We start from the raw sequence: 17,281 nt of genomic DNA on the forward strand, positions 1-17,281 counted from the left end.
AAAAAAAAAAAAAAAAAAAAAAAAAAAAAAAAAAAAAAAACTCTGCTAATTTGAAATGTATATTTTAAAATCCAGATTTCTGGTACATTTGGCAGCTCTGACAGTGCTGGGCCCTGGTCTCCAACATGGCAGCTGTGAGCCAGAAAGGGTTGATGCCCTGTACACATTTGAACTGTGACCTCCATTCAGGGACAACCCACTTAGTTTACAGCTGTGGAAACTAAGGCCCAGAAGGGACTCAGGCCCTGTGCAGAGTACGCAGCCTACCATAGCGAGCATTGATTTTAGATCCTGGCAGCCTGACCTTGCAGAGCAGAGCTTTCTGCACTGCCAGTCATAAGAGTAAAAAGCCTCTTCTCCCATCTATAAAGCATCAGTGATAATTACCACTCCTCTCAGAGCTGTGTCAGGATAAAGTAGCCCCTGGCCCGGGCCTCAGTAATGATTCTTTTAAATCTGTATAAATCCTACATCTTGCCTGGAAAGTGTTGCTGGAAGCACCGCATGCTTTCTCTGCCACCTTTCAGAAATGATTATTTTTCACACACTTTCCATTGCTCAGTGCTGAAGGTTTGTTGCAGTCTCATTCCCACAGCTTCACTGCCCAGCTGCAAGCAGATTTGCTCAAGGCTCTACCTCCCACCAGACTGTGCTGCTGTGTGTGGTGGGGCGTGATCTGAAGGAAGTTCAAAGCCCTGGCCCTGGGCATTAGATCCAAACTAAAAGACCAGGAATAAATCATTCTGCTTCCCTGTGCCTCTGTTTACCCAGTTGTCAAATAGGGGTTTGTTCATTCATTCAGTAAGTATTTACTGAGCCCAACCATGTATTGAGCCTGCTACTGAGAAAGCACCATGATTTTTTGAGATACTCAAGTTCCCCACCATCAGGGACCTGTATCAGATACTCAGGTTCCCTATCTGGTAGAGGAGAGAGACCAAAGACATGTGAGCTAATAAATGACCAGTGCTTGAATGAAACAAGCAGAGTCCTTAATGAAAGAATAACAGCTTTAGACGGGTGGTCAGGGAGGCCCTCACTGAAGACATGCCACTTGAGCTGAACCTAAAATAATAAGGAGCAGACATGCCAACATGAGGGTGAAGTTCGTTTCAGACAGGGCATGGCAGGTCCAAAGGCCCCACGTGGGAGCATACTTGGAGCGTTTGAGGAATAGCAAAAGGCTGGTGTGGCTGGAATGGAATGAGGGAGGGGTGGGTGGGCCAGTTCCTATTGTAGGCCGAGGCGAGCAATGTGGATTTTATTCTGCATGGAATGAGGAGCCTTTTTTTTTTTTGAGATGGAGTTTCACTCTTGTTGCCCAGGCTGGAGTGTAGTGGCACAATCTCGGCTCACTGCAACCTCCACCTCCCAGGTTCAAGTGATTCACCTGTTTCAGCCCCCTGAGTAGCTGGGATTACAGGCATGTGCCACCACACCCAGCTAATTTTTTGTATTTTTAATAGAGACAGGGTTTCACCATGTTGGCCAGGCTGGTCTCAAACTCCTGACCTCAGGTGATCTGCCTGCCTCAGCCTCCCAAAGTGCTGAGATTACAGGTGTGAGCCACCTCACCCGGCCTGGAATGGGGAGCCTTTGAAAAGCTTTAGAAAAGAGGAGAAGCAATCCAGTTTGAGCTATTAAAAACTGTCAGAGTTCCAAGAGTGATTGTGGGTAAGATGGGCCATAGAGAAAACAGGGAGGCAAAAGACCAGGCCTGTGGGGGGCAAGGAGAAGCTGGTCTCTGTTAGCTGTGTTTCTGTGGTAGAGGAGTGAGGCTTTGCAGATGGAGGAGGGTGGAAGGAGGGGATAACTGAGTGCTCAGGGCCCCTCTCTGGGAGAGCAAGGCTGATGTGGAGGAGGAGAGGATTCAGATTCATTCTGGACACACTCAGCTTGAATGGCCTTGGCACTCCCTGGCAGAGCTGCCTAGTGCACTGGGACTCTCGAGATAGTAGGTGATTACTCCCTCCTAACTGCTGTCAGTGTCTGTACACTATAAAATCCTCTGCCCATGGGCCAATCTGGAGGGACTTCATGAGAAATGGGATGCTATGGCAGGAAGAAGGTGCCTCTGTTCCCATTGCTGCTTAGAGCAGCCCCAGGAAGCTGACAGTCCTGAGAGGAGGCAGCCTTCCTTGGATCTCCTTGCCTCAATCCCTATCGTCCCTCCACCAGCTAAGGTACCTAAGTTAAACGTTTCGCCAAACTGTGCCCCACTCAGCATCTGTCTTCCCATGCTTTGGGCTGTCCTGCCCTGCTCCTTTGCTCACAGAGGATCCCTTCACCAGAAAGCTCTGTATTTCCTTGCCACTCAGTGACTCTGGCTACCCATCTAGACGCAGGCAACCTCAGTGTCTTCCAGAAAGGCCCCCAGATTGCCTCCCAGGAGGCAATCACTTTCTCCTTAATCTAGAAACCATGGTAACAAATTGGCATGGACCCACCCCAAGATCCAAAAGTACCTCGTGCCTGTCAGCTCCTTGGCTCCTCCCCGGACCACATTGAGTATCGCATCCTATTTTTAGGGGTAAAACAACTGCCATGTAAAAGGCAGTTAGTGCAGCAGAGGGGCCATCAGGTAGTGGTCAGCCTTCAGGCACCCTGGTTTCAGGCTGCAGCCTGAGCACTGCCTAGCTGGGAGGTGAGTGCATGCAAATCTCCACCTCTCTGTAAAATGGGGCATTTACATTTGGGAAACGGGAACCTCCCTCATACTGGTTTTGAGGATTCAGTCAGCTAAAGGATAGCTAAAGTAGATTCTCATTCACTGTAGGTCACAGAGTCATAGTGAATGCTAAACCATTGCTCTTCTGGGCAATACAGGGTCACTGCAAGCCTGTGGTCATAACGTTTCTACCAACCAACCAGTCAGTCCATAACCTTGTGTTATGTGTGTCTCTGTTGAAAGTTTTTTTCTTTTTTTTTTTTTTTTTTTTTTTGAGACAGGGTCTCTTATTGCCCAGGCTAGAGTGTGCAGTGGTGCAATCTTGGCTCACTGCACCCTCTGCCTCCCAGGTTCAAGTGATTCTCCCACCTCAGCCTCCCAAATAGCTGGGACTACAGGCATCCACCACCACCTCCAGTTAAGTTTTGTATTTTCAGTAGAGTCAGGGTTTTGCTACATTGGCCAGGCTGGTCTCCTGACCTCAAGTGATCCGCCTGCCTTGGCCTCCCAAAGTGCTGGGATTACAGACATGAGCCACCACGCCTGGCCGAAAGATTCTTTACTTAATATACTGTTGATTCATTAACATTGAACTCATGACTAGCAGCACTATGACTCATGCATGGATGAAGCGTACCTAACACTTTTCTCCATAAGGGACGTCACAGCCTTCTTGCACTGAGAACACTGGGCAGTGCTTCAGCACTATGTGGGGGCCATTCTAAACAGTGAAGTCACCAACAGAAAGCCCACAAATGGGAAAAGTATAGCAGTAAATAGACCTGTGAAAGGATACTTGTTTACACTATGAGAGCTGCAGTGAGAAGGTGGAGTGTCACCTTGTTCCACCTCAGCTGGGGATGTGTGCAGCGGGCACACATCTGCGAGCCCCTCAAGTGTTGGTTTTGCAAGTAAATTCAAGTGAGTAGGTAATTTTGCACATATAGAATTAGTAAGTGGAATCAGCTGTATATGAAGCACTGCTCAGGCCTGGCCATGGTCAGCACTCAGTAAGCTCATCTGTTAGCATCAGAATCATTACCAATGGGAGTGCATCCTGGCTTCTGGACCAGGCTCCAAGGACAGAGCTAGCTCCCTGAGCTTTGTGGCTTTGTCTTCACCAGCCTGACACCTTTTTAACTTCTTGGCTTCTGTGGATGTTGGGGTCTGAGGTAGATGCAGATCCTGGAGGCCCTGAATGCTCCCACTGAAGGGTTGGTTTGTTCCAAGTCTACAAACCATTGAATGGTTTCAAACAGTGACATGATTGGATTCCTCAAATGGCTGGGGTGGAAGGAGGGACAGGAGGTCGGAAGGCCAGAGGGCATCTGTGGTAGTCTCAGGGAAGCTGGCTGCAGATCTGGGGGAGAAGATAAGGATGGGAGGGGTCTGGCTGTGAGGGGCAGAGGAGGATCTCCAGAGGGACTTGGGAGGATGCTGCTGTGAGAGGGGCTGCCAGTCCCTCTTGCTGGAGTTTGAAAGTAAAGTTTGATGTTGCTAATTCTTTTTTTTTTTTTTTTTCTTTTTTGAGATGGAGTCTTGCTCTGTCACCCAGGCTGGAGTGCAGTGGCGCAATCCTAGCTCACTGCAACCTTCGCCTCCTGGGTTCAAGCAATTCTCTTGCCTCAGCCTCCCTAGTAGCTGGAATTACAGGTCTGCACCACCATGCCCAGCTGTTTTTTGTATTTTTAGTAGAGATGGGGTTACCCCATGTTGGCCAGGCTGGTCTCGATTTCCTGACCTCAGATGATCCACCCACCTCGGCCTCCCCAAACGCTGGGATTATAGGCATGAGCCACCATGCCCAGCCAGTGTTGCTAATTCTTTTTTTTTTTTTTTTGAGACGGAGTCTTGCTCTGCCGCCCAGGCTGGAGTGCAGTGGCGGGATCTCAGCTCACTGCAAGCTCCGCCTCCTGGGTTCACGCCATTCTCCTGCCTCAGCCTCCTGAGTAGCTGGGACTACAGGCGCCCGCCTCGTCGCCCGGCTAGTTTTTTTGTATTTTTTAGTAGAGACGGGGTTTCACCGTGTTAGACAGGATGGTCTCAATCTCCTGACCTCGTGATCCACCCGTCTCGGCCTCCCAAAGTGCTGGGATTACAGGCTTGAGCCACCGCGCCCGGCCCAGTGTTGCTAATTCTTAAGGCTCAGTGAGGGAGGTGGCTCTCAGACTGAAACAATGGGAAAGGAGAGGGTCACATGGACTGTCAACAGAGAAGTGACTTTGTTTATTTTATTTTATTTTTTTTTGAGGCAGAGTCTCACTCTGTCGCCCGGACTGGAGTGCAGTGGCTGGATCTCAGCTCACTGCAAGCTCCGCCTCTGGGTTCACGCCATTCTCCTGCCTCAGCCTCCCGAGTAGCTGGGACTACAGGCGCCCACCACCTCACCCGGCTAGTTTTTGTATTTTTAGTAGAGACGGGGTTTCACCGTGTTAGCCAGGATGGTCTCGATCTCCTGACCTCATGATCTGCCCGTCTCGGCCTCCCAAAGTGCTGGGATTACAGGCTTGAGCCACCGCGCCCGGCCAATAGAAGTGACTTTGAAAAGGCAATCTGTCCCTGATCCTGACCTAGCTGCTTGGAATTCTCTTCCCAGCTGCTTCTGCCTTGGGCTGAAGAAACAGAGGAAAGGAGGGAGGGATTTGAGGCTGGGTGGGTGGGAGTCTTTGAGCTCTGTTTTTGTCGTAGCACACAGATGAGTTGCCCAATTTAGCTGTGTGGTTTGACAAGTTACTTGCTGGCTGGGAGAGGGAGTGGGATCTTACCAGCCCTCAGCCCTCCCACTAATGAGCCTTTTCCCCAGCTTGGCAGTACCAGCAAAGGGAGTTAAGGAATCTGCCTGTCTCTGGGGTCAGCTTCATCCATTCATGGGGGCCCTGAGCCTGGCCCCGCTGCCTTCGCTGCAAAGCCTGAGCCATGGCTTCCAGGTTGTTTGTGGCCCCATGGCATCTGTTCCTCTTGAGGAGTTCAGACCGCCTCTCCTTTGCCCCCTCATCACCTGGGAGCCAGCAGGCATGAGGCCTGTGTTAGGCCTCAGGACCAAGTTCAGCCTGACCTCCAAAGACACATGCAGGGGACTAGCTTCTTGGGGTTGCTGTATCCTCCACATCCCTCAGGAAATGGAGTCACAGCCACTCCTGAGTATTTGGCCATCTTAAAACCTTTACAATAAAAAACAAAATGCAGGCCGGTCGCGGTGGCTCACGCCTGTAATCCCAGCAGTTTGGGAGGCCAAGGTGGGCAGATCACGAGGTCAAAAGTTCAAGACCAGCCTGACCAACATGGTGAAACCCCGTCTCTACTAAAAAATACAAAAATTAGCCAGGCGTGGTGGTGCACGCCTGTAATCCCAGCTACTCAGGAGGCTGAGGCAGGAGAATTGCTTAAACCTGGGAGGTGGAGGGTGCAGTGAGCCGAGATCGTGCCACTGCGCTCCAGCCTGGGTGACAGAACAAGACTCCATCTCAAAAAAAAAAATGCAGAAACAAATTCATTCTGACCTGATAAATACAGTTTGGAGGATAAAATCTTGAGGTAGAAGACAGAAATAATGAGATAAGGAAGCTTCTCTAGAAAAAGCAAAGACTTAGGTGCTGAGAGGCAGAGAGGCTGGGCTAGATATCTGGGGCTGGGAGCAGGCTGCACAGAGGATGCATCGTACAACTGGCTTGTGTCTGGGCTGTGGCATGAGGGACCTGCATGGCCAAGAGGGGCTTGGGAAAGGGAAGCATGCAGCTCACGGGACGGGGATGTGTGGTTTCGTGTGCTGTGGTTTAAGGGCTGGCAGAATGACAGGAAGCATGGAGGACAGGGGAAGGGGGCTCCAGCAAAAACCCATGCCCATGTAAAGGCTTGGACGCACGGAGGTGTGCTGTGTTTGGGAATGGTGCACTGTGCATTTGGTTCTCTGAAGCTGGAAGGGGGCGGTATGCTTAGGGGATGGGAGGATCATGAGATGAAGTTGCCGAGATGGATGGGCAGGGACCAAGCAGAAAGGGCTCAGGTTTGGGAGGGGCCCTAGAACCTTGGATACTAAAGTGGTGGGAGCCTTTGCTATATGGCCAAATAATCTGGGTTTTTTGCAACTGAGGGTTTTTGTACTGATAATGAGGTTTATTTTCCCTTTCAACAAATTATTGAGAGCCTTTGTGCTTGAGGCATAACCCCAGTCCTAGCATATGGCATGATTTGGCAGGACAGAGTTCCCTCAATTGCCCCAGGCCTGTAGCTGTCAGGTGACTCCTCCAAGCCCATGGACTGATGTGGTCAATGCTCTGATGGAGATTCCCAGGTGGAAGAAGAGAGGGCAGTCAGGGGAGGCTCTCAGAGGAAGAAATTCGGAAACTTGTGAGTAGCTGAGGGAAGCCTTCCAGGCAACAGAACAGTATGTGTGAAGGCCCCAGCAGGGGAGGAAGTGGCCGTGGTGAGGTATTGGAAGAGGTGGGGGCGAGGTATTTCCTCACTATATTTCCTGCATTCACACACTTGAAATGAGAGCTCTCCTGTACAAGGTTAGGTCCCATCTCCCTGCTCCAGGGGGGCAATACTCAGAGCAGAGGGGTGCCTGCCCCCCAGGGAGCCCCTGAAGCCCCCAAATCTTGTATGCTAGTCAACACCACTTATCTGACTGTGGCCTCAGGAGACATAGAGGATCCAATGTAAGCTCACTTTCCTCTTATCGAATCAGGCCTAGACTTGCTTTCTGGCTGGGTCACCTTTCCCTCTGATAACTGGCTGCCTAGGCCAGAGCTCAGGGCTTCTGAGGGTGCTTAGTAGAACTGTGGGCCCAGCAGCTCTGAGAGTGAGGCTGGAGGGTCAATCCTTTGTCCAGACCCTGGCTGTGGGCAGTCCTATCGTCTTACATTGGGAAGAAGGTGTGCCTCTTCCCCACCAGACCCCCGTGAATGCTGCATGCACACTCTTCATGGACAGTGTCATCCCTACCCCACAGATGGGAACAAGGACTCTGGTGTCACAAAGCCTAAGCTAGGCTTAATGCCCAGTTCTTGCTCCCCTATACTAACTGCTGCCCTCCTAAGGGAGATATATACCCCTTTAAACATTTTGAGCAAATTGAGGTTGGCTTCAGTTTTCTGATCTAGGGCAAAAAACCCCATTTGTTTGGAACTTTAGGCCAAACAAATCCATTCCTTTCCTGAAATCCTCAATGAGTTAGTCCTGTCTCTGCTGGGCACTGGTGGCCATAGATTTCAATAACTGCTCTAAACGAGCGTCCAGGTCTTAGGGGAAATTGTTCCTGGGCCAGTCGGAGAACCAGACCAGACTCCCTGCCAGTGGCTGGGGAGTGGTAGAAATTTGGCTTGCCCCCTATCCCCACCCTGTCCACAGGCCCAGTTGCCTCTGTACCAGAAATGAGGAGTCATGCCAAGCCTAGGCCTGGCCCAGCCTTAGCTTCTGCAATGCAACCTACGTAATCACGCCCTTTTTACAAGGAGGAAACTGGGACCATACAACAGGTCAGTGACAGAGCTGGGACCTGAACTCAGGCTAGTCTGGTTCCACACTGCCCCCTGGCTTCTGGACCCTTACCACCACGAAAATGATTCAAATTAGAGAATTTCAGGCATCCGTGGAGAGGGCATTCACAGAGGGGATCTTCCCTGCAGTCACAGTGATGGGAGGCTCCACACCCATCCTTGAGGGAAAGGATGAATGCGACAGTGCTTTGAGTTTGTCAAGGGCTGTGTGAATACAGTATGCTGTGACCCAGTGAGAATCCCTCCCACCCCAGCTTCTGGAACAGATGAGAGTACTGAGAAGTCCAGAGGGCAAGCAGGAGCCTGGAAGCCAGGCCTCGGCCTCAGCCTCAGTCAAGGCCCTTTCTACTCCCACAGTCAGATTTTGGTTTGGTGTACCCCTGCAGACTGGTCCCAGGGCCCAGCAGGATGCTGTAGGGGTATGGTGATGAGTGAAGGCCCCAAACACCTGCAGCCCAGCCTAGCGAGGAGGGGCCCAAGGCCTGGAGAGCAGAGTGAGGTGGCTGTGCCATGGAGCAGATGTGGCTCCTGCTTACTCCTGCAATCTGAGCAAGTTGTCTAACCTTCCTGAGCTTCACGTGCCCCACCTGCAAAGTGGGCATAATCATGATCTCTACCTCACAGGCACTGAGGCTTACATTACAAAGCTGCAAAGCTGCTGAGCACAGCTTAGTAAATGACCCAGCTTTTGGCCCGCGGCCTGTGCCTTGTGGCCAGCTGAACGCAGGCGCTCCTGTTCGCTGAGCAGGCCTGTCCCCCCTCTCGCAGGATGTTCTGTTAGAGGGCCATACTCCTTTTGACCTGAGCCCTGCCTCCTGCCTCCCTGCTGCCTTTCTTCTGGCCCAGAGAGGTGGCTGTCCTGCCTGCACACTGCTGTTTGGTTGGTAACCAGAGATGCGGGTGTCTGGGGGATCCCTGAGTTTTCTCAAGGCCTGAGCAGGACTGGGACATTTCGAACAGATGAGTAGGAAGTGAGTGCTCCTGGCTTGGAACTCAGAGCACTTTGTCCGCCTCTGGACTAGGCTGGGCACAAGGCACAGCATCCAGTTCCCTGGGCTTAACATCGTGGCATGTGTTACTTTCAAATACTCACTGCAGAGCTGTTTCTCTGCTGATGAGGGCTCCTGGCTTTCCTGGAATCCAGTACAAGGCCTTGGTTCCATAGATGTCTATTGGATGAACAGATGGATTATTTTAAATTCAATTTTTAGGCCGGGCACCGTGGCTCAAGCCTGTAATCCCAGCACTTTGGGAGGCCGAGACGGGCGGATCACGAGGTCAGGAGATCGAGACCATCCTGGCTAACACGGTGAAACTCCGTCTCTACTACAAAATACAAAAAACTAGCTGGGCGAGGTGGCGGTCGCCTGTAGTCCCAGCTACTCGGGAGGCTGAGGCAGGAGAATGGCGTAAACCCGGGAGGCGGAGCTTGCAGTGAGCTGAGATCTGGCCACTGCACTCCAGCCTGGGCGACCAAACGAGACGCCGTCTCAAAAAAAAAAAAAAAAATTAAATTTTTAATTTTTAGACAATTGTAGATTCACATGCAGTTGTAAAAATAATACAAAGGGGTTCTTCGTACCCTTTACTCAATTTCCCTCAATAGTAAGATCTTGCAAAACTGTAATACATTCTCACATCCAGAATGTCAACAGATACAATCCAACCACCTTATTCAGATTTCCCCAGTTCCACTTGTGTTCACTTGTGTTAGTGCTGTGCAATTTTATCACATGCATGCATTCATGTAACCATCCCCACACTCGATACAGAACTATTCTATCACTTAATACAAGGGTCCCTCTTGTTACACTTTTATAGCCACACCTACTTCCCTCCTGCCCTCCCCTTCACCCTCTCCCTAGTGACCTCCTCTGCCCTAGCCCCTGGCAACTACTAATCTGTTCTCTATAATTAGGTCACTTCAAGAATGTTATAGGCCAGGCACAGTGGCTCACACCTATAATCCCAGCATTTTGGGAGACTGAGGCAGGAGGATCCCTTGAGTCCAGGAATTTGAGACTAACCTGGGCAACATAGTGAGACCTCATCTCTACCAAAACTTTTTTTTTTTTTTTTGAGACGTAGTTCTGCTCTTATTGCCTAGGCTGGAGTGCAATGGCGTGATCTCGGCTCACTGCAACTTCTGCCTCAGTCTCCTGAGTAGCTGGGATTACAGGTGTGCACCACCATGCCCTGCTGCATGTTTAGTTTTATAAGAAAATGCCAATGTGTTTTCCATGACAGTAGTATCACTGTTTCTCCACATTCTCAATAGCATTTGATGTTGTCACTTTTTAGCCATTCCGATAGGTTATGTGATAGTATCTCATAGTGGCAGATGGGTGGTTTCTGCAGTCCTCTGTCCACAGCTCCTATGATACTGGGCCTTGTTTTTTGAGTTTCCTCTGGGTTATCGCCATCACCATGATTGTAGCCCCTTGAAGGCAGGGCTTATCTGGCTTGTGGGCCCAGACCAGGGTAGGGGCTTGTTTCGGTTCTCACAGGGCAACAGGCAGCTGTAGTTAAGGTGCTGAGAAAGGCACTAGATCCAACCTCACCCTCCTAGCAAGTAGCTACTGTTGGAAAAGCACTTTCTATTGCCAACAGAGTTCATCGTCTGAGAAGCAAGCAGAGGGCCTTTGGTGTTTTGGGCCCCTGCTGTGGGTCAGCCCCTGGCTGGGATCGGGGTGAGATTCAGAGATGGCTCAGGTTCCTACCCATGGCAGGGCCTGGCTCTGGGAATCTCAGTGGAGAACAGGGAGTTGGACCAGTGGAGAACAGGGAGGCAGACCAGTGTACAGGGTTTCCCATAAGGAGGAAGAGGTGGGGTAGGAATGGCAAGATAGGGGAGGGGGTTAGCTGGACCCTGAAGGATGTGTTTTGTGTGTTTGTTTGTTTTGAGATGGAGTTTCGCTCTTATTCCCCAGGCTGAAGGGCAATGATGCAACCTCAGCTCACTGCAACCTTCGCCTCCCGGGTTCAAGCAGTTCTCCTGCCTCAGCATTCCGAGTAGCTGGGATTACAGGCATGTGCCACCACGCCCAGCTAATTTTCTATATTTAGTAGAGACGGGGTTTCTCCATGCTGGTCAGGCTGGTCTCGAACTCCTGACCTCAGGTGATCTGCCCGCTTCGGCCTCCCAAAGTGCTGGGATTACAGGCGTGAGGCACCGTGCCCGGCCGGATGTGTTCATTTTTGACCAGATGGAGAGGGGCATCCAAGCAGAGGGAATAAGGGAGAGGGAAGGTGGTGTGAAAAGAAAAGACCAGGGGGAGCACTGAGTCTCTCAGTGACCTTGAAGATAGCAAGGTTAACCATTCCTTAGCTGTTTTGACATCTGCTCGGTTGTCACCACCTCCCCCACGACACGGGTCAGGGTCTGTCAGAGCCTTGTAGCCCCACACACTTCACCTAGCACATGCCCCTGCTGGGTAATGAAGTTTGTGTGTGACTGACGTCGGGGATATCTTTGGCCAGTGGTGGTATCCCCTCAAGACTTTGTCTCGAATGAGGGTGGATAGGGCCTGTGTGTGTCTGTCTTGGTCATTGCTATCTTGACCCTCATTCTCCCTGCTCCAGAAATCCTTGCGGACAGAATGGCTAAGGCCAGAGCTAGGGCCAAGTCAGGCAGGGCTTCTGCACTGGAAGGGGCTTGAGAGGGTTGGGGGCTTCACCATCTCACCTCTCCCCTGCCCTTCTCTCATCCATCTGCAGGTTCATCATGCCTAGTGGCGTATAAGAAGACCCCGCCACCGGTCCCTCCACGCACCACTTCAAAGCCGTTCATCTCAGTCACAGTCCAGAGCAGTACTGAGTCTGCCCAGGACACCTACCTGGACAGCCAGGACCACAAGAGTGAGGTGACTAGCCAGTCGGGCCTGAGCAACTCATCGGACAGCCTGGACAGCAGTACCCGACCGCCCAGCGTGACACGCGGTGGAGTTGCCCCAGCCCCTGAAGCCCCAGAGCCACCCCCAAAACATGCATCTCTGAAAAGTGAACAAGGGACGCTGACCAGCTCTGAGTCCCACCCCGAGGCCGCCCCCAAAAGGAAACTGTCATCAATAGGAATACAAGTAGGGGCTCCTTTTGCACTGTGTGTCCTCAGCCCACTCCGTGCACCTGCCTGCGTGTAATTACATCTGGTGGAGGCCCACTAGGTCTCCTGGGAAAAGGTGGTTTGTCTCTTTATTTTGGGGGATCAGCCCCAAGTGGCCAAACCGAATTCCACCCATAGCCACGCCTCACTGGTATCTGCCCACACGTGCCGCTGGTCAGCAGCCGCGGGCATGTGTTTCTGCTTCTCCAGTGGGTTGTCCCAGTGAATGTAGTTACACTCAGCCAGCCATCTCCTGTCCACTGTTTGCCTGTCCACTGTCTGTCTGTCCACTCCACCCTTTGCCCTGCCAGCTGGCCCGTGGGAGGCGGGACTGGCCTAACAGTTCTCTAATCCAAGGTCAGCTCGGGTGCGGAGGCCATAGCCCCGCTTGGCGGCAGGAGCAGCATGGAGCATAGACGCTGATGGGCCAGGGGCCCAGGACCCAGGGCCCTTGAGCCATGGGGGTTGCTCGAGGGGAACTTTGCCCAGAGCCCTCTCGGGCCTTGGGGACAGGTAGGTGGCTTGAGGGACCAGGCTCATGTCATTGAGAAAGGTGATACCGGTCTCAATGCCTCCCTCCACGGGATAGGGTCCAGGCGATGATTCCCCCAGGGCTAGGTGGCCAAAGTCAGCAGGCCCTCCATAGTCATGGCACACAGCAGGGCAGGTGTGCCAGCTTCCCATCCACTGCTTCATTGCACTCCTGCATGCACCTGATACCAATAATCTGTCTTGTTTGCTGAGCTGGGGAAACTTGGGCCCTGCCTTGTAGTTTTTAAGAGTTTCTCTAAATCCAGATTGAGTGGACTCTCCCTTCCCTGGCTGGAGCTGCAGACCAAACTAGGGCACATTCAGGGCCGTGAGGAAGGGGCAGCTACAGTGGGTGAGGGTGAGCAGAGAGACAGGCCCCCTCCAAGCCCAGGGGGTGAGTCAAGGAGGATGAGGCGTTGTGTGTTGTGGCACAGGCTGCAGGGGACTCCTCCAGCCACCCCTGAGCAATTGGATGTGGCCCAGCTGATAACAAAGCACTGAAATGCAGAAGCGTGGGACACAAAGTGGAGCTTGAATGGAACAGAGAAGGCTTACTGAGCAATTTCTTGCAGTTGCCTAGACTTGTTTCCACCAAGAGGCAGCTGTAGGCTTCTGCTTCCCCACATATAAACAGGGAGAGAGTTGGCCAGGAGACTCGGCTATCTGTTTTCTGGGCTGCTTAGGTGTCCAGACCCTGCGCTGCAGGTGGGATTCTCAGAAACAGAGAGTAGCCTGATCTTTGACGCTTTGTCCTGACCACCCATATCTTTGGGCAGCACCACCCTCTTTTTGGCCGAACCAGATGCTCTTCCCAGAAAGCCTAAGAGTTAGGACTACACTTGATTCCTTTCACCCAGAAAATGACACCGGGATAAGGACTCTCTTAGGCCTGTCCTGGGCATCCTTTCCCTGGATTCACCCCAGCCCCATTCTTGCTCTCGTTGCAGCTCCTTGGAGATCCAGTGATGCTGCATTCCTTGAGCCGGCTTTTGCCGAGGGGAAATGTGGCTGCATCCCTGTCCCAGAAAGCTTCCCTGGCCCCTACTTCTCTCCACAAGGCCAAGAGACTGAAGAGTCCCCAGTTTCTGAGGATGCCCTGAACCCTTTGGTGCCTCATGCCCTAGGCTGAGTGTGGGTTCTCCCTCATTCTTGAGTGATGATAGGAAAGCTGGCCTGGCTGCCCTACGGCCCGGCACCTTTGTCCCAGCGAAGAAAGGCAGGCGCAGGGCATCACTGTTGTCCTGTTCCTTCCACTTCACAGGAGTGGAGGGAGTGACAGCTTTCCACTTGGCCCTGACCCCAGGCCTTCCTACTGCTCCCCAGGGCTACCTAGTGCTAAAGGTAACCTCAGCCAAGTATGAATAATCCCCAGGGACTTCGGTGGCTCCTGTCTGGGTGGCAGTTTCTGAATCTATAACTGCTGTCCAGGGTTTGCCCTTAGTGCAGGCACCTCTGGTCTGCCCTCCAGGCTTCCACCACAGGGTTTGGGGAGTGATCTTTGCCTCAAGACAGCCGCCAGCTTCAACTACACCAGATAACGGCTGTGGCTTTGTGTGTGTGTGTGTTTTCTTTCTCTTTCGTCGTCCTTTTTTTTTTCTCTCTGATGCGTGTGAAGGAGAGGACTAGAAGGAACGGTTCCCACCTCTCGGAGGACAACGGACCCAAAGCGATCGATGTGATGGCACCCTCCTCAGAGTAGGGAAAGCCAGTCATCTCCACCCCATCCCACCTCCCATCCACCTGCCCGCCCGCCTCCACGCGAATGAGCAGTGCCCGGCTTAACCTGGTCCGGCCTCGGGCCCACGTGCAGTGTCCGCATGCCTCGTGTCTATCTGTCCACACGTCCGTTTGCGTCGTCCCACTAATGTGAATTTCAGCAGCAAGTGTGGTGTTTGTTTTTTATTTTTGTCTTTGTCTCCGTGCCGTTGCTGTCGTTGTCCTTCAATAAGGTTGACTGCATTCAGCCAGTGCCAAAAGAGGAGCCCAGTCCCGCTACCAAATTCCAGTCCATCGGGGTTCAGGTAGAGGACGACTGGCGGTAAGTCGGACAGAGATGGTGGCTGCTTCTCCCCTCTCCTCTCCCTCCCTCCGCTCTCACCTCTCCTGCTCTCCCTAACCCACTTCTCCTTGCTGGATTTCTAATAACCAAGCTGGGTTTGGGTTGCGGGTGGTGGCCCAGGCATGGGAGGCTGGGCAGGGGCGGGCGGGTGGACAGATGAGCACTTGCTCTGTGAGACCAGTCACCCACGGGGGCCACGGCTGGGCCGGGACATGGCCTCAGCTGCCCTGATGCTGGTGGTCTTCCTGGCCCCACTGCAGTAAACAGGCAACCTTATGACCTTGTCCTCGTGTGTGTGTGCGTGTGGGCTTGGGCGGGATGGGGCAAGGGCTGAGCCAAGAATGAGATGGGGGCTGTGGGACCCGCTTCAGGCGCATGGTGAGCAGATGATGCATCCGTTTCTCTGTCTCCCGTGTGTCCGGGTCAAGGCGGCCTCTGGTCTCTGGCCGTCTTGGTGACTCACTCCTTCCTGTCCCCACCCCATCCACCCCCTACCCACAGAAGCAGCGTCCCCTCTCACAGTATGTCCTCCCGACGGGACACAGACTCGGATACCCAGGATGCCAATGACTCAAGCTGTAAGTCATCTGAGAGGAGCCTCCCGGACTGTACCCCTCACCCCAACTCCATCAGCATCGATGCCGGTCCCCGGCAGGCCCCCAAGATTGCCCAGATCAAGCGCAACCTCTCCTATGGAGACAACAGCGACCCTGCCCTAGAGGCGTCCTCGCTGCCCCCACCCGACCCCTGGCTTGAGACCTCCTCCAGCTCCCCAGCAGAGCCAGCACAGCCAGGGGCCTGCCGCCGAGACGGCTACTGGTTCCTAAAGCTGCTGCAGGCAGAAACGGAGCGACTAGAAGGCTGGTGCTGCCAGATGGACAAGGAGACCAAAGAGAACAACCTCTCTGAAGAAGGTAGGTGCCACACAGATGGTCCTTGGGCAAGGGTAGAAGGTGTTCGCAGCTGGTTCTCCAGCTGGTGGCCAGCAGCTTCTGAACTGAGTGGGGAGGTCTCTTAGGTTCTCTTCTTGGACTAGTTTTTGAGCTCCTTCTTTCTTACTTCGCATTCTTCCGTCCATCCACCTATTGAACCAAACCTCTTTTCAGAAAGGGTTGCTGGTGATAGCTGCTTGTTGTGCAGGCTGTGAGGTCACCCACACCTGGGTTTGAATCCCAGCTCCTCCCTTAGTAGTGAAGTAACCTTAGTCAGGTTACTCTGAGCCCCCATTTCCTCATCTGTAAAATGGAGATAATCCTCTGCTCACTATATGAGCATGTTGTAAGGGTTGAATATGGTCATGCATGTAAAGGGCCTGACACAGAGAAGAGTGAGCGTCTTTTTGCCCCCACAAACTCCCCCTTTTTTTTCTTTTTTTTTTGAGACTGACTCTCACTCTTCTCACCCAGGCTGGAGTGCAGTGCCACGATCTCAGCTCACTGCAACCTCTGCCTCCCAAGTTCAAGCAGTTCTCCTGAGTAGCTGGGACTCCTGAGTAGCTGGGACTACAGGCATGTGCCACCACACCCGGCTGACTTGTATTTTTAGTGGAGACGGGATTTCACCATGTTGGCCAGGCTGGTCTTGAACTCCTGATCTCAGGTGATCCACCCACTTCTGCCTCCCAGAGTGCTGGGATTACAGGCGTGAGCCACCGCACTCAGCCAACAGCTTCTTACTGAGTGCTTCCTATGTGCCAAGCACCAGGGATCCAACTGGGTCTCAACAGGGCATGAAGAAGTTATGCTTTTATTTCCCACTTATGTTTCTACCTATATCATGCCAATTTCCAAAAATTCCTTTGAGAAGTTAGTTCAAGAAAGTGCTAGACATGTGTAGGGAACCTAGATTCAAAGGTGGTTGAAGGGGGATTGGGTGGTAGAAGGGAGATCCTGGGAAGCTCCAGGCTGTTGACCTGCACCCACCTGGTTCACCTGAGGTTCTGGTTCCCATTGAACTACTCCTCCACACTCAGGAAGGACAGGTCTTCAGAGTGTCCAAATGGTGTTGACCCACATCCCATACATGATGGAGGGGCCCTAAGGACAGCAGCCTTTGATGATGCAGAAGGCTCATCAGAGTCATTGTTTTCACTGTCCTCTAGGCCAATTCCCAGCTTTTGATGTCACACCTACTAGTGCAGGGGAAGTGTTGTGAGGAAAGTACCTAGTAACTTTTTACAAGAAAAGTATTTTAAAAAATCAGAACAGAGACAGGGATCAGAGAGCATTAAAAGTCTTCTAAGAGAAGGCGGGGCGTGGTAGCTCACGCCTGTAATCCCAGCACTTCAGGAGGCTGAGGCGGGTGGATCACGAGGTCAGGAGGTCGAGACTATCATGGCTAACACGGTGAAACCCCATCTCTACTAAAAATACAAAAAATTGGCCGGGCGTGGTGGCTCAAGCCTGTAATCCCAGCACTTTGGG

General features: G+C 52.4%; 1 protein-coding gene and 1 long non-coding RNA gene across 12 annotated transcripts in view; one reads left to right on the forward strand and one right to left on the reverse strand.

The window, feature by feature from the left end:
* Positions 1–17,281, forward strand: part of DLGAP4 (DLG associated protein 4) — a 170,938-nt gene that overhangs the window by 114,731 nt on the left and 38,926 nt on the right. For 6 of the 11 annotated variants that reach the window (XM_023220563.2, XM_023220565.1, XM_023220566.1 and 3 more), the window contains 3 exons: positions 11,884–12,245; positions 14,749–14,837; positions 15,360–15,772. In XM_023220563.2, coding sequence (XP_023076331.1) covers positions 11,884–12,245; positions 14,749–14,837; positions 15,360–15,772 — 864 coding nt within the window. Of the gene's footprint in view, positions 1–8,021; positions 8,146–11,883; positions 12,246–14,414; positions 14,495–14,748; positions 14,838–15,359; positions 15,773–17,281 lie in introns of those variants that run through there. The other 5 variants (XM_023220573.1, XM_023220572.2, XM_023220571.2 and 2 more) reach the window with 3 other exon arrangements.
* LOC116418556 overlaps positions 15,496–17,281 on the reverse strand; it is a 128,887-nt gene continuing 127,101 nt past the window's right edge. The window contains exon 4 of the long non-coding RNA XR_004228644.1: positions 15,496–15,940. This is a non-coding gene — a long non-coding RNA (uncharacterized LOC116418556). The remainder of the gene's footprint in view (positions 15,941–17,281) is intronic.

This window comes from Piliocolobus tephrosceles, chromosome 20, assembly GCF_002776525.5.
Source record: "Piliocolobus tephrosceles isolate RC106 chromosome 20, ASM277652v3, whole genome shotgun sequence".
NCBI lineage: Eukaryota > Metazoa > Chordata > Mammalia > Primates > Cercopithecidae > Piliocolobus > Piliocolobus tephrosceles.